The sequence below is a fragment of the Scyliorhinus canicula genome, chromosome 3, assembly GCF_902713615.1.
Source record: "Scyliorhinus canicula chromosome 3, sScyCan1.1, whole genome shotgun sequence".
Taxonomy (NCBI): Eukaryota; Metazoa; Chordata; class Chondrichthyes; order Carcharhiniformes; family Scyliorhinidae; genus Scyliorhinus; species Scyliorhinus canicula.
Genome location: NC_052148.1, coordinates 20,163,735 through 20,180,155, shown reverse-complemented (window position 1 = coordinate 20,180,155; position 16,421 = coordinate 20,163,735). Strand labels below are relative to the sequence as shown.

General features: G+C 49.0%; 1 protein-coding gene across 1 annotated transcript in view; it reads left to right on the top strand.

Moving 5' to 3' along the window:
• The window catches only part of LOC119963845 (dedicator of cytokinesis protein 2-like), a 1,353,280-nt gene that overhangs the window by 292,912 nt on the left and 1,043,947 nt on the right, over positions 1–16,421 (top strand). Inside the window, 3 exon segments of the mRNA XM_038793193.1 lie at positions 2,803–2,882; positions 7,929–8,054; positions 14,164–14,288. Coding sequence (XP_038649121.1) covers positions 2,803–2,882; positions 7,929–8,054; positions 14,164–14,288 — 331 coding nt within the window.

Below are 16,421 nucleotides of genomic sequence, written 5' to 3'. Positions count from 1 at the left end.
GTTTCTTCCACTCCTGGTTGAGGGACATATATCCTGTAGCATTCTGGCACAATCAATTGTTGTAAATCACTTGGATTGGTGGGGGCGTTCAATACATAATTACGCTCTCTGCTTATCATTCTCCTCAAAGCAGATATATTAGGAATGGCTGGTAGACTAGCTTGGGATATGTCTGTCAAACATTCATTAACTACAGTCGGTGCCTCAAGGGTTTCCTGTGCTCTCTTTTTTATTTTAGTTTTCACGAGTGCAACCTCTACTTGTGCAGCAGAAGCATCATGCGAATGGCTGTTCAGCTGCCTCACCACGTTTGCAGCTTTAGTATGGAGCCGTGCTTTGCACCGGTTTTTTTGCTCACAACGCCAAAATTTCACTTCGCTGTCACCTTTGCTTGTTTTGTCAAAGACATAAAGGAATCTGTTATGAACAAATTTTTCTTTACCACGTTTCGTTGATACTTCCTCAGCCATCATATGGGTATGCAAATTGGTTTAGTTAAAAAATATATAAAAAGATGGTGATAGAACGAAACACTTGTGACAGCGGACCCGCACCAGCAGCCAACTCAACTGAGGCTAATTTACAAATAAAGAAATGTTATTATGGCCAAAACGTCTGGCACCAAAACATCCGGCGCCAAAACGGCTGGCGTCAAAACGGCCGCGCCACAACGGCCGCGCCACAACGGCCGCGCCCAAATGGCTGCGCCAAAATGTACCTAACCCCTCCTCCAGTCGGCCTTGCACTCCAAGTAGGGATTCTGTCATCCCTTCCTCATGTTCGCGACTCTGCCTTTGAAGCTCCAGCAGCTCTGGGATGACCGTACCTATGGGCATGTCATCATCCAGGAGCTCAGCTCAGTCCTGGCCTCCAGCATCCCTCCAGCACCGGTTCCCTGACCTGCCTGCCTCTGCCTGCTCTGGATCATTGATTGTGAGGTGCTCACTAATGAGTGACCAGAAGCCTGCCTACTACTTAATCCCACTGAGATGTGAGTATCTGTGAAGCTGGAGGGTGCAGGTGTCAGGTCGGGACTCTGCTACCTTCCCACCACTGCACAAAGCACATTGTGGGACAGCTCGGTGGACAGCCTTCCAGCCCACCACCATTTGAGGCCTTTTAATTGCCAATTAATGCCTAATTAAGGGCCACGTCCCATTGTCACTAGTATTAACTGGTGTGTTTGTTTACAGTCTCCAAGGTGGGGTGGGAGCCCCTCATTCAAAGGCATTGAGTGCCTGATGGAGATACCTGACATTGAGATGGGAGGACCTACTGAAAGCCCCACCTCCTGCCCTTGCTGCCGATCCCCCTTCCTCCTTCACTGTGACCTTCGGCCCATGACCTCCTACCTCTCCAGGTCTGTCTTTGGCCCTCAGGTGTTTGGCATCAGCATTGCCTCCCTGATGTCACTGCTGAGCACAGAAGAATGTCTGGTCTCTGATTGGTGAGCAGATCTTGGTGGGTGGGACCTGTTCCCCCAGGGTTCTTGATTCCCCAAGGGTGGCCGACCAGTAGCCTGTTAAGTGTCAGAGTGGCCTGAGTGGTGCAAGATGCAGTGGACCTTCTCAAAAAGAGGCAATGCCAGGGGTGTCAGAGAACCTCCAGCCGGTGGTCGCCAGACACCAACACCCCCAGCCACATAGCTCCACAAGATTCTGTCCAAAGATATGTCGATTATTAATTTTATAACTGAGATTGGTAGATTTCTGTTCACCACAGGCATTCAGGGATATGGGGCATAGGTAGGTATGTGGAGCCCTGTAGAGGACCAGTCCATGATCTCATTGAATGGTGGAACAGGTTTACGATGCATCGTTGGCAGTGCAGCACTCCATCAGTACTGCACCGTGAGGAACAGTATGGATTATGTTTCTCCCGAGTGTGGATTGAACTCAGAACATAGAACATAGAACAGTACAGAACAGGCCCTTCGGCCCTCGATGTTGTGCCGAGCAATGATCACCCTACTCAAACCCACGTATCCACCCTATACCCGTAACCCAACAACCCCCCCCCCCCAAACCTTATTTTTGTAGGACACTACGGGCAATTTTAGCAGGGCCAATCCACCTAACCCGCACATCTTTGGACTGTGGGAGGAAACCGGAGCACCCGGAGGAAACCCACGCACACACGGGGAGGACGTGCAGACTCCGCACAGACAGTGACCCAGCCGGGAACCGAACCTGGGACCCTGGAGCTGTGAAGCATTTATGCTAACCACCATGCTACCGTGCTGCCCCAACCTTCTGAAACAAGGGAAGAGTGTTACCCACGGAGCCATGACAGGTGGCCTGTGGTACCAGATTACCTCCCGGGGGGGGTGGGGGGGGGGGGGGGGGATTCCGATGGAAATGTGCCCCAATATTTTTCCCAGTCATTGTCAAAAATGAGGGGGTAGAGGGGGTTAAGATACAGATCGGCCATGTTCTGATGGGAAGTGGTACATACTTGAACGGCCTTCTGTAGTTTGCTTCCCCGCAGTGCAGCAGACACCTGCTCCTTTCTATGCTGATGGTTAAAATTCAATCCACTCTCTCCTACGCAACCACTAAAGAGCCAACGTGCACAAACACGAAGAACAATTTCACAGCTGGGTGACCTGTTGCCCTCTCAGGTAGCAGGAAAGCCTTGACAATCCTCCCTGTGATGTGGGTAGCTTTGGCTTTATTTCGAGGGTAATGAGTTTGGTCAGTTCTGGCATTTTCCTGCTCAAGCGACTGCCAACAAGCTATAATATTCCATAAGTATCTCCCACAGTTAATTATTTTTGAAACATTTTTTCTTCTCTCCCCGCAGAGTCGCGGCTGAGAATGATTTCCTCCACACTTTAATCCATAAAGTCGTAGCTGCCAAAGATATAAACCACAAAGGACAAGGTAAGATATTCCCATCCAAGTTGCTTTAGCATCGCAAAGCCATTGTCTTTTGAAAATCCGGTTTTATTAATATTTATCTAAACACAGGCTACATTGAGGCAGCCGAATTGTAGCGGAGTTGATCAAATGTAACTGCAAGTACAAAGTGGGAAAAACGTCAGCTCCCTTCCATCGCTGACTGACAGAGCACAGCCTTGTATGCGCGAAACGGACCTGGGGCAACACATACTATTTTGTACGGTGCAGGCCCATTTACCACCTTCTGATCGCTCCTTGTTGAATATAAGTTCGGCTGCAGAAGGGCTCCAACTCCAGCTGAGGTGCTTTAGACTTATCTTTGCAAGATTGCGTTATTTAAGTTTCAAGGGCGTGGTGTTGGATCCTGACGAGGAGGACAGAGCAGCCCGCCTATAGAATCGTGGAATTTACAGTGCAGAAGGAGGCCATTCGAGTCTGCACAAGCCCTTGGAAAGAGCATCCCACTTAAGCCTAGATTTCCAACCTACCCCATAACCCAGCAACCGAACCTAACCTTTTTGGACACAACGGGGCAGCTTAGCATGGCCAATCCACCTAATCTGCACATCTTTGGACTGTGGGAGGAAACCAGAGCACCCGGAGGAAACCCCTGCAGACACGGGGAGAACTTGCAAACTCCACACTGTCACCCAAGGCCGGAATTGAACTCGGGACCCTGGAGCTGTGAGGCAGCAGTGCTAACCGCTGTGCCACCCCATTCGCCGGTGGTGGGATTCTATCCTCTTGTCACTTTTCAATGGATTATCCCATTGAAGCCACCCCATGCCGCCGAGAATCATTACCTAGTATTCGGGATAAGTAAATCGCAACGACTGGAGAATCCTGACCATTAGAACTCCAGCCTCGCTCAATGATAGGGGCCAACTTAACACTCATAGAACATAGAACAGTACAGCACAGAACAGGCCCTTCGGCCCTCAATGTTGTGCCGAGCCATGATCACCCTACTCAAACCCACGTATCCACCCTATACCCATAACCCAACAACCCTCCCCTTAACCTTACTTTTATTAGGACACTACGGGCAATTTAGCATGGCCAATCCACCTAACCCGCACATCTTTGGACTGTGGGAGGAAACCGGAGCACCCGGAGGAAACCCACGCACACAGGGGGAGGACGTGCAGACTCCATACAGACAGTGACCCAGCCGGGAATCGAACCTGGGACCCTGGAGCTGTGAAGCATTTATGCTAACCACCATGCTACCCTGCTGCCTCGAAGAATCTTTAGTCCTTGGGTAAAATGGAAGAACCTTTCAGGAGGTTAAACGCTAAACTTACTGCCACTCATTAATCTGTAACACTCTCTCTTGTCTTACCATCAGCCCCAATTTGCCCAAAGCCATTTCAATTATTTTTCAGCCCATTAGTGTCAAATGAGAGAACACATTGTGCTGTAGACTCACGTCGTTGCCCAATCTCATTCCGCATAGGTTATTTATTTGCAGTAATGAGGCAAGAGACCTCCATTCTTTTTTTGCTCTGAGAATATAAAAAGGACATTCAGCCCATTTAGTGCATCCTATCTGAAATGCAGCACATCACAAACATTTGCCTGGTTTTTAACCTGCTGAGGAAAGATTTGGCGGCAGTATTGACAGCGGGGAAACACAAAAAAAGGGGATTTTCAAACCCCTGCTCCCCCTGAAAAAGCAGACGGTTCTGAATTAGACGAAGGGTTAAGGGGTTAAAAACTTAAAATCTGATCCTCCCCACCTCCATCCCACCCACGAACCCACTTCCAACCCTCCCATTTCCAATTTTAACAGAGGAGGTGTAGTAGGGGTGTGGACAGCACCTTCCAAACCCACAACCACTACCATCTAGAAGGGCAAGAGCAGCAGATACCTGGGAACCCCACCACCTGGAGGTTCCCCTCCAAGCCACTGACCACCCTGACTTGGAAATATATCGCGTTCCTTCTTGTTCCGTGTTGCTGGGTCAAAATCCTTGACCACCCTCCCTAACAGCACTGTGGATGTACCTACACCTCAGGGACTGTAGCGGTAAAAGAAGACAGCTCACCACCACCTTCTGAAGGAGGAGACACGCCATAAATGAATTTTTACAACAGCTTGATTTGCGCATGACCAAGGAGGAAATTTAGGCACTTTTAATATTCTAATGAGGCTGTTGTGGGCCCTGAGAAATGTCAACTAAAGCAAGGTTTCCATTTACCTACAGAATCCAGTGTGCTAGCCAGACCAACTAGCATTACCTAGACATCAGTGCCCCCCCATCCTTCAAATTTTCCGAACTCGCTTTCCGACTGTGATGCACCATCAATTGGACTCGAGTCGTGAAGTAGTTCCAAACAACAGGCTTTAATACACTAGATGTGTGCCCGGCAGTAGACTTACAGAGAAAGGCTGACTGCCAGCCGGTATGGGTTCTTATACCCCGCCTCGTAGGCGGAGCTACCAACCTCTCAGCCAATTGGCGGGTAGTCACATGACTAGCCTCAGCCAATTGGCAGAGAGGCACATGACTTGCCTGAGCCAATGGGCAGCAAGTCTTCTGCACCAATGGCAGCATTGTTCTAAGGTACCGTAATCTCCCTAGTCATACTACCACACACTGCAGCCCCACCTTCATCAAAGTTCCCCATGAGGTCTCTGATCACACTCCAAGCCCAAACGTTTTCACCGGGCTTTCTGACCTCTCTCCCAAAGGCTTCTGCCTCCCACCTGCAACTTCTGACATTTCCCCCTCAAAGCCTCTGATCCCCACCATTGGGAAGCCTCCTCCCACCCTACCCCATATTTTTGAGACCTCTGACCCCCAGTTTCCTCTTACCTCTGATCCTGTCCTATGAACCTTCCCAGAGGCATCCAACTTCAATCTCACAGAATCTTTCCCTTTTGCTCCCCTGCCCCAGAAACATTCAACTCCTCACCCCCTCCCCCACCCCCCACCCACACATACTCATACTGTTGATCTGCAACATCACTGTCCCCATTGTGGGCCCAACCTCTGGAATCATTCGTATTCCTCACCCCGGCCTAGGATCAGATGCCCTCCTGCCTCAGGTAGACATACCAGAACCTGTAGCCTCCTCTAGACTGCCTCCCGCTCAGTTGGAAGCCCAACTTGTCAATTAGAAGACCCCGTTGCAATATTTGAAGAAGAAGGGAGGCTTCCCTATGTCTTTCAGCAACATTTAGCCTCAAACAACACCTAAAGGCAGATTCACTAGTTATTCATCACATTGCTGTCTATGGAGTCTTGCTGTGCGAAAATTAGCCATTTCAATTCCTACATTATAACAGTGGCTACACTTCAAAAATTACTTCATTGATTGAAAACACAGAAGAAAGTAAATTAAACACAAAGTATGCATTTCCTTTCTTGTGTCATGGGATGCGAGGCCTTGAGCTGAGTGATTTGCTACACCGTTTCGGAGTCAATTACGTTGCTATGGGTCTGGAGTCACATGTAGGCCAGACACAGGGGGCGCGATTCTCCGGAAATGCGGAGAGTCGTGAAGGCTGCCATGAAACGTGTTTCACGGCAGCCTCCGCGCCCCCTCCCGAGACCCGTTTCTGCTCCCCGGTCGGGGCTCCGTGAACCTCGGCATCGCAGGCTTAGCGAACTTCGCTAAGCCCGCGCGCCAAGGTTAACGGCGGCTGACGCAAACGATGCGGCTGACGTCATCACGTATATGCGTGAAACCCGTGCATGCGCGGGCCGTTATGCCCCTCAGCCGCCCCGCGGACTGATCCAGCGGGGCGACGGAGGAAGAAAGAGTGCACGGGGTTCGGACCCGCTGCCCGCGATCGGTTCCCACCGATCACGGGCCCATGCCACCCTTGGCACGGCCGTGGTGCGGCTGTTCCAATCGGTGGCATGGTTCTCCAGAACGGCACTTTGCGGCCGTTTTCACGAACTGTGAGAGCAGGTGTGTTGGAGTTCGTGAAAACGGCCGTAAAGGCCTGGGAAATCGGCCCATCGGCTAGGGGAGAATCGCTGCTCGCCGTAAAAAACGGCGAGCAGCAATTCGTGTCGTGGGACAGCTGTGGGGGGGGGGGGGGGGGGGGGGGGGAGAATAGCGGGAGGTTGGGAAAAATGTCGGGAAGGCCCTCCCGCTATTCTCCGACCCGTCGTGGGGGGCGGAGAATCGCGCCCAGGCATTCGTGATTCAGATTTTTATTGCAAGCAGGGTTCGCTTTATATTACAAACATACATATGTACATATGAATTATGTTCATGTGTATAATTTGCATAATAATTGAAATATGAGTCAGCCCCTCGAGTCTGCCTCTCCATTCATTGACTGATCCAATTGCAACTTCAACCCCACATACATGCCTAACCCCAATAAGCTTTCAGCAGCTGTCATGGTGGAACTGGAACACATGTGCCATCATGCATGGTAGCATAGTGGTTAGCACCGTGGCTTCACAGCACCAGGGTCCCAGGTTCGATTCCCGGCTTGGGTCACTGTGCGGAGTCTGCACATTCTCCCCGTGTCTGCGTGGGTTTCCTCCGGGTGCTCCAGTTTCCTCCCACAAATCCCGAAAGGTGTGCTGTTTGGTAATTTGGACATTCTGAATTCTCCCTCCGTGTAGGCACCGGAATGTGGCGACTAGGGGCTTTTCACAGTAACTTCATTGCTCTATTAATGTAAGTCTACTTGTGACAATAAAGATTATTAATAATATGGAGAAAAAGAAAACACGGAATCACACACAAAATATTGAACTTTAAGTAAGACCTGAGCTTTAATTTATTTTTAATTGGGCAAAAGTGGACAATGGCTGAGTCTATACAGTCAGCCACTGGCTGAATTACTGCAGAGTGATTCTCCAAGAAACAATGGAACTCCTTCCTCTGACCAGACAAGGTACTTTTAAAAGCATCCAGAATTCAAATGCCATCTCCAGTACAGACAAAGGAACATAATGGCCACCTCATCACGGTTTCTAATGTTTGCGTGAATCAGTTGGTCTACAGAATGGCGGACTTATGGAGTTTTCACTTTTCTTAATTGTGCCCCTCTCACAGGTCTCTGGGTCTCCATGAAATTACTGTCAGGTGATCTGAAACAGATTCGGAAGGACCACCCTCACCTGGTGGACAGAAACACAGTGGTGGCGAGGAAAATGGGATTCCCTGAGATTATCATGCCAGGTCTGTCAACTGCAAATGGAGTTAATCGTGCTGGACAACTGCATAGAAATGCTCTGTTAACCAATTAAGTACAATCTCATTATATTAGAACTCTGGGAAACAAAGCGCAGCTTATCCACACCCTAATGTTTGGAGTAAATTCAGATTACACAAATGCACATGATGTTTTGTTGAAATAAGAGACAAGCAGTCAAAGTTTTTTGTCTTGCACTCATCAGGACGATTTGCAAGAATATCAATAGTAAAGAGAACAACAATTTATACTGCATGAGAGTGAGTGCTGATTGGTAACCAAAGGTAATCACCGATAACCAGAGTGCACTTACCAACCAATGAGCACTCCTCTGGAAATAAACTGCAAGCGAGCAATTTTTGTCAACCAATGTTGCTACTTTAAATGATGCGTGCACCTGTACTCCTAGATCCTTTATTGCCTCGAGTCAATTTAGACTCTTGCTTCCCAAATCTCTATACTTCTTCAATCAAAATGCACATACCACATTTAAACACAGTGGAATTAAATGCCCATTCAGCACTTTGCCAATTCCCTCCTCACTAACCTGGAACCATCTGCAAATGTTGACATTATGTTTCCAATTTCTGTGACCCAAGGCTGGATCTTTAATCAGTGGTCAGCATAGTTTGGGGTCCTCATCCTAAAATGTGTGCTTTAGGCATCCCACCACAATTTTCAATGCACCAGCCAATTAAAGTTCAGGGAGGGGGCTCGCTGTCCAATCAGAGAGATAGCTGATGGGTTCCCCAAGCTGGATGACCAATGGGAGGCCCTCCAGCACTCAGTGATTGTCAGTCCCACCAGCTGAGGTGTGGGAGTCATCTATGCAAGAATGCAAGCAGCAGAGGGCACATGGAGCTGAGTTTATTTTGCTTTTTAAAAAGCCACAGCTTCTTGCCCATGGTTCTAGAGGGGAAATCCCACCAGGCGATGACCAGTGGTCGCAGCTCTGGCCCAGTCGCTGTTATCTGTTGAGGTGGTCGGCCATGTTCACTTCCCTCCTCCTGCCCTGAAGCCACCATTTTGACATAACTGGGCTGCCCGCCTTGCCGATTGGAAGCCCTGGCCAACGTGAGAATGGGGCCTTCATTGAATTTCATTGGTCCAAGTTGACTTGCCAGGGGGCACCCATGGCATCACCCAGCTGCCCTCATTCAAAATGGTTTGGGGTTGGCGAACCGGCTCACAGTGCTTTGCACCTATACGTCTCCAAATCCCACCCTGGCCCATTTGTAAACGCAGTCCCAAATCATGTCCTCCCAGCACCCCTCCCTCTGGACCTCCACTCCCCAAGTTCTGCCAGCCTGAAGGACTACCCTTAACCGTTTTCTCACCATCTTGCTATCTAACTTGCTGTTTGTCCGTACACGCCACATGCTTCGACCTTAATTGTGAGGCAGGGTAAGGGGGTAAAGCATAATGGAACAGGTGGAGGAGAAGGAAAAATCCGTGTTATCATCGCATGTGCAGCAAAATATAGTGTAAGAATTAATTTAGTGAGCCCCAAGCAGCGAGGAGAAAACCCATATATGAGGTACCTTTAGAGCAATATCGACACGATCCACCAAACAATTTCCGCACTTGTCCAATAAGGTAACTTCAGATTAATGAACAATGGGCCGGGATGTCAATAGTCATGTGTATTATATCATTATCCTCACAAAGTAACAGGACATTAACAATCCTAATGCTATAAAGGACCAAGGGCAAATATCTGAAGTGGAAATCAGAGTAATTGTCTTGATGGAGTGTCTACCTGTCGCATTATTGATTGCGTCTCGCATTTAAAAATGGGTTTGAAATTTTCGTTTAATTCTGATATTTCCTCAACTGTGAAATTGAAGTCCAAAGATAAATAAAACCCAGTGTTTAAAAAAAAAATCCCAATATTAAATCCTGCTTAATCCTCATTTAAATTGGTTAGTATCATACTCATCTCCAGGTCAGAAGGTTCCGGTTCCTCACCAGAGATTCGATTGCATAAATCCGTCTGCCGCTTCAATGGAGCACTGAGGGAGGTACCTTACTTCCGATAAGGTGTGAAAAGCAAGACCCTTTGCTGAAGGCCTCACTCATCCAGTGTTGTTATGTCAAGATAATGGAGTTCTCAGGCCCCATTCTTCCCCCAAAATTTCAAAGTTAATTTGAGGTGGGTTTTTCAGGGAGTTTCCCGTCGGCTCTGCCGGCGAGTTCCCCAGCACTATCCAATGACACTTCATCACATTTTTGGGCCCAGTGGTGCTTCTCACGAGTTTCACCCACATTTAGATTTTATTTTTAGCACTGGGGGGCTGAACTCAGAGATCCGTCGGCCATTCTGAAAGGGTGCCCCTATCTCTAAGTAAGCTTGTGAGTTCGCCACACTCCTCAACCATGGGTAATGTCACCTCCCACACACATGGACAATACCCCACACCCTTAAGTGAGGACACACTGCTATGGATCCCTGGGGGTCCCCCCTCTTCAGCCCCCCCCCCCCCCCCTGCCAAGCCCCCTTACAGCACCTCCTTCCTTCTCTGAACCCCACCCATCAACCTCCCAGAGGCCCCCACCTACCTTCCCTGCTCTCCCCCACCCTTCAAACCCCCTCCTCCACCCTCATTTCATGGGCATGGCCCCCCGACCCCTGGTAGTGCTACCCTAGCACTCAGGCACTCTTGCACTGCCACCCTGGCACCCAGGCAGTGTTCCTGCTGGCTTTGCAGTGCCATATGGGCACCTTGGCAGTGCCACGTGCCAGCTGGGCAGTTCCAAGGTGCCCACATTCCAGAGGGAGGGCTAGGGAGCCACCCTATACTGACCCTGACGAGCTAGGAGTCTCCAATGGCCCGGGAGACCCACAAGGTGCCGTTCCTCCTGGTCCACGTTTGTGTGGACCAGCACTGATAGGCGCCAGGCTGCAGCCTCCCTGGGGAGACCGAAGAATCGATGGAGGCCAGCAGATCCAACGTGAGTAGGTCGTGGGTAAGTTTACGACCTACTTCCCGCGAGTATCATTCGATCTCGATGTCTCACAGGACTCCGGAGAATCTCGTGAGGCGCGGAGCCTGCCAAGAGGCTCGCTGCACGCCTCTCCCGGCATCCTCCGGCCGTGTTGCGTTCAAGCAAGAGCCTAACGCGGCCGCAGATTCGCGTCCCTCACTTTGTTTGAGAACTTTCGTCCCTCAGTCAACCTAATGAAAATGATCAATAATCTCACTGCTGTTTATGTAACATTGCGATACTCAAAATAGCCAACCCATGTTTGCATAATCACAATGACTGTTCTTTAAAAAAAACCTGAAGTTCTGTGGCATCTTTCACAATCGAGGACGCCCTAAAGCACTTTACAGCCAATGAAATACTGCTGATCGCGACTGTAATGTTGGAAACTCAAGAGCCAATTTAGACACAGCAATGTCCCACATGAAGGAATGTAATAACAGCCAGATTATCTGGTTCTGGTGAGGTCAGTTGAGGGATTAGCCAGGGCACCAAGGAGAACTCCCCTGGCCGTCTTTGATATAGTGCCACAGTCTGTTACCTACACTGGAAATTAAACATGGCCTTAGTTTATCTAAAAGACGAACCTCCAACAATGCAGCGCTCCCTCCATGCTGCACTGGGAGTGTCAGCTTGCGTTATGTGCTTAGGTTTCGCAATTGGTATTACTGAGCCATAGTTGATGGGCACGATTTGATGGCCACGCTGCACCCGAAAAGCAGCTCACCACGGCTCAACATGGCCGACAAAAGCCGGAGACTCCGCTCCCGGGATCTACCCAGCTCGCAGTGCCTTGCGAGACGTCGCAAAGGGAATTGTGGGAGGGATCATTTTTTAGAAAATTTGCACATTGAAGCAAGGCAACTAGTCTCACTTTAATGTGCAAATTCCTGAGCTACCCGAGGCATTGGCATCAATCCCTTTGCCTCAGAGACCTCAGCCAATGCCGTTCAATACTGGTCTCCACAAGCGGACACCAGATGGAATGGCACTCGTGGGGGTAGCCTGGGAGATCGGAGGCCCCCCAGATGCATGTCCTTTGGGCATGGTGGCACTCTGACACTGCTAGTGCCACCTGGGCATCCTGGCATTCCAGCTTGGCATTGCCAAGGTGCTGAGGTGGCATCAGCAGGGGCAATGCTTGGGTGTCATGTTGGCACTGCCAAGGTGACAGCTTGGCACTGCCAGGGTGCAAAGCTGGCATGTTTTGTGCGGATGCAATGGGGCTGTGGCTGGCCTGCATGGAGGGCTGTCAACCCCCCCCCCCACATTGTTGGGGCTGGCGGGGGGTTGCACTTCAAGGGCCTTAGAGATCGGGAGTTCCGGCGAGTAGAGCTCCTCAGTGTACAGAATGGGGCCTCATTGACGTCCCTTATCAAACTCGAGTTGCGTTTTATAGCCTTGTGTTTCTCAGTGGTGCGAGAGCCGGGAAACCCCCAACTAAACGCACTTGCTGTACGACTTTGTTCCCATTTAGTTAAAGCGTGCCCGAAGCCTTTAAAGTAAATTTCTTTGGGTGTTAAGCACTTTGAGCAATTGGATTTGAGAAGTTGCTATATAAGTTAGGACACAATTTGCCATATTATTATAAACTGTTTTAAGTTTTTGAAATGTTATTGATTTTATTAATTAGGTTTCCTTTGTATTGCAGAATGTAGCCTCCGCTAATGGTGTAGCATAGGAATATCATGTAGCAGAGTTGGAGGAAAGTGTCCCCAGCACCTTTGGCCATTTGCCCTTTGTTGACCTAACTGAGCAGTCTGGGATAGTACTAACGACAGACGACAACATGCATATAAATGATCATGTTGTCACAGCAACCCGGACTCCCTGAATGAACTCCAGCACACCACCACCTCTCATTGTCAAAGCTTAAAAATAAAGAGTAACCATTTGGGTGGCTAAGTCTTTGTTCAAAATGTCATCTCTGCTCTGTGGGTGGAGTTTTGCAGGCATTCCAAGAGAATAGAGACTAGGGCTTGATATTTAGGCCCACTGGGCCAGGATTGGGTCTGGGTAGCTACTAAAGGTAGAACTGCTGGCCTGTGTGCCGGGTGCCCTTCTCCCTCCCAGACCATATTTTAGGCCGGGTGATGGGACGCGACAAGGCCCACCAACGCAAGGCAGGTAGCTAACCTGGATAGTTAGTTAATGGACACTTCAGGTCAATTAGGGAGGCTGACTGGGCCTATTAGTTGGCCTCCAGGTTTCCAGAGGCAGCAGAAGCTAGTTAAACAGTCGAGATGAGGTTTCCAGCAGACTAATTGGCCTATCAACTGATATCAAGGTGTTGCAGCCATGCAAGGATTGTGAATCCTGGCTTCCACTTGAAGTGGAAGAGTGCAAATATACAAAAAGAAACTTCACAATTATTTGGGTGAGGAATTAGAGATTACGTTACGGATAAATGGGGGGTGGGGGTGGGAGTCTCCCAGGCCATTGGAGGCCTCAGGGTGTTCAGGATCTGGGCACTGCCCCTGGCACCTTGGCACTGCCAGCCTGGCACTTTGGAACTGCAACCTGGTCACCCTGACGGTGCCACCCTGATGCTGCCAGGGTGCCCAGGTGGCATTGCCAGACTGCCAAGGGCCGTGCCAGGATTCCAGGATGGCTTTGCTAAGGTGCCCATGTGCTAGGTTGTCCATGCCAGGGATCAGGGCCAGGGAGGGGGGGTGTCCTGCCCTTAAGGTGTGAGGTGGGGGGGGGGGGGGGCTTGAGTACCCCCTAGCAGTTAAGCTGCAGCAGTGGGGGGTGGTCCGGAGGCTGTGGTGGGGATGCCGAGGGGGGAGTCAATGGATCGGGGCGGAATTAAAAATTGGCTGAGGTCATCAGTGCAGGGAATGTGGTAAGGGAGGCCTGGGGAAGGGGGGTTGGGGGGTGGGGGGAGGGTGTTCCCTTCAGAGGCCAAAATAAACGGCAGAGTCCCGTTAGATAGCGGGGTGGTCTGAAAAATCCCGCCCTTGGTATCCACTTCAATAAACAGATCGCAATATCGGTTTGATAACTCCTTGAAACAATGATATTTCTGACTTTGCAGCTCCCCCTCTGATTGACAGAGGAATCACAAAGATTCAGTGGAAAAATATTGCTGTTTTTTCCCCCAAACTCCAGGCGATGTCCGGAACGATATTTACGTCACTCTGGTCCAAGGAGAGTTTGACAAACAGAATAAGACCACTCAGAAGAACGTTGAGGTTCTGATGTGTGTCTGCGACGAAAGAGGAGATGTCATCCCGGTAAGTTAATTCAGAGTTCTGAGCCCATTCCTCCCTATTGCTGGTCGGCCTAGGAACGAGGGGGCAAAATTCTCAGCTCCAATTGTCAGGAATCAAGACTTGAACAGTTAACTTGCTGGTGCAGAGAGACCCTGATATGTACTCTCATTTCCTGTCTTTCGTGAGACTAAGATAGATTGTACAGCTCAGGAACAGGCCATTTGGTCACGTTGGTCTAATCCAGTGTTAATATTCCATCCTTTTATTCCTGACTCTCTCACCTAAATTAGCTTGTCTGCAAATGCTATCAAATTTAATTTTACATTCTTACATTTGCATTGTTTTTCTCTATTTATCAGTTGAGTTCAACTGCAAAGGCCACTGTCTCCTTGAAAAGATATTTAGCGAATGGTTCATCGAGGCAGCTGCCTGTGTTAAAGTGCAGCTGACTCCAAACAGATTCAATTTTCACTATGGGCTTTACACATTTCAAGGAACGTTTAAAGCTATCTGAGTTATTTGTATAGGCAGTCCCTTTTGGAGAGGTAAGCTACTCCTTTGTCTAGCTCCAGGGACATCTTTGGGAGAATTTACGGTGCCGCTGGGAGAGGTAAAATGCCCTTTGGCAAAGGTCAAGTGCCCATTGACATTGTTTAATGTAAATATAAATGTGAATTAAAAAATTAGATTCACTCACTGGATCTGTCAAGCTCACTGGAGCTGTCAAGGCATTTAAATATCCTTTCTTCATTTTCTTTTGCAAATATCAATCCGCAATTTAAAAAATAATCAGTGATTGCTATTTCACTCTTTCTGTTGATGCAAGCCTGAGGGTAATCATTAGCCTAGTATTATTACAGTGGGTGCCTAACAGTTCACAGTTTGATTGGCAGTTCCAAGTCATTAATGTTTTTGACGTGGGCTATGAATACAAATACTTGTTTTTTTAAGGGTAAAGGCATTTAAAGGATGTAAATGTATTAAATGGGTCCTCATGAATGAGAGTGTGTTATTTTTAATATGGTAAATAATAATAGGGCAGCACGGTAGCATGAGTGGTTAGCACTGTGGCTTCACAGCGCTAGGGTCCCAGGTTGGATTTCCCGCTGGGACACTCTGTGCGGAATCTGCACGTTCACTCGTGTCCGCATGGGTTTCCTCCGGGTGCACCGGTTTTCTCCCACAGTCCAAAGACGTGCAGGTTAGGTGGATTGGCCATGCTAAATTGCCCTTAGTGTCCAAAAAGGTTCGGAGGGGTTATTGGGTTATGGGGATGGGGTGGGTGAGGGCTTAAAGTGGGTCAGTGCTGACTCGATGGGCCGAATGTCCTCCTTCTGCGCTATATGTTCTATGTTCTATGTAATAATAATATTATTCATCAATAGACACTTAAGAAATTTATTTTAATTTATCTCAGCATGAATACTAGGGCTGGTTTAGCACACTGGGCTAAATCGCTGGCTTTTAAAGCAGACCGAGGCAGGCCAGCAGCATACTTGTGACAACAAGCTAACAAGCTATTTTCATTTTCATTTCATGGCAGATACTGGTTTAGTGGGTTTGTAGGGTGCAGAAGGGTTGGCATGAGTTGACACTAAATTGAAAGGAGCTAAAAAGGGCCAAGGGGGTTGGATAGATGGGACATAGGTTGATATGGTCGGTATGAGAGATCATGGAGGGTTTGGAAGTATGAAGTGGCATGGATTGGCATGAATGACGCATGGGGATTGTGTAGGAGGTAAGGGGCTGTGGGGAATGAGGGCTATTTTTTAGTTTTATTATTTTTGAAACAGCTGCAATGAAGTCCCAGAGCAGTCCCATGGCCCATGTGGCTTTGCCCGAGTTCTGTTCCAGGGTGCAATGGATCTCCCCACCCCCCACCTCACTGGAATGTAAATGAGAACATCTGGAGCTCTTTCTCCCGAACTAGCGAACGAAAGTTCAGGCTTTTGTTAGGCAGGGGTAGCAAGGATTGTGAGCCAAGGCGAGTAGATGGAGATACATGTGACGAGATGTGGAGCAGACATAGATCTGAATTTTTCTATTGGTGGGATCTCCCCTCCCGCCATTCGAAGTGTAGGTGGGGAGTACATCCGATGACTGTCGGCATCACTCTAGATGAAGGCCCGTCTCAATGTGCTCATGGCCAATCTA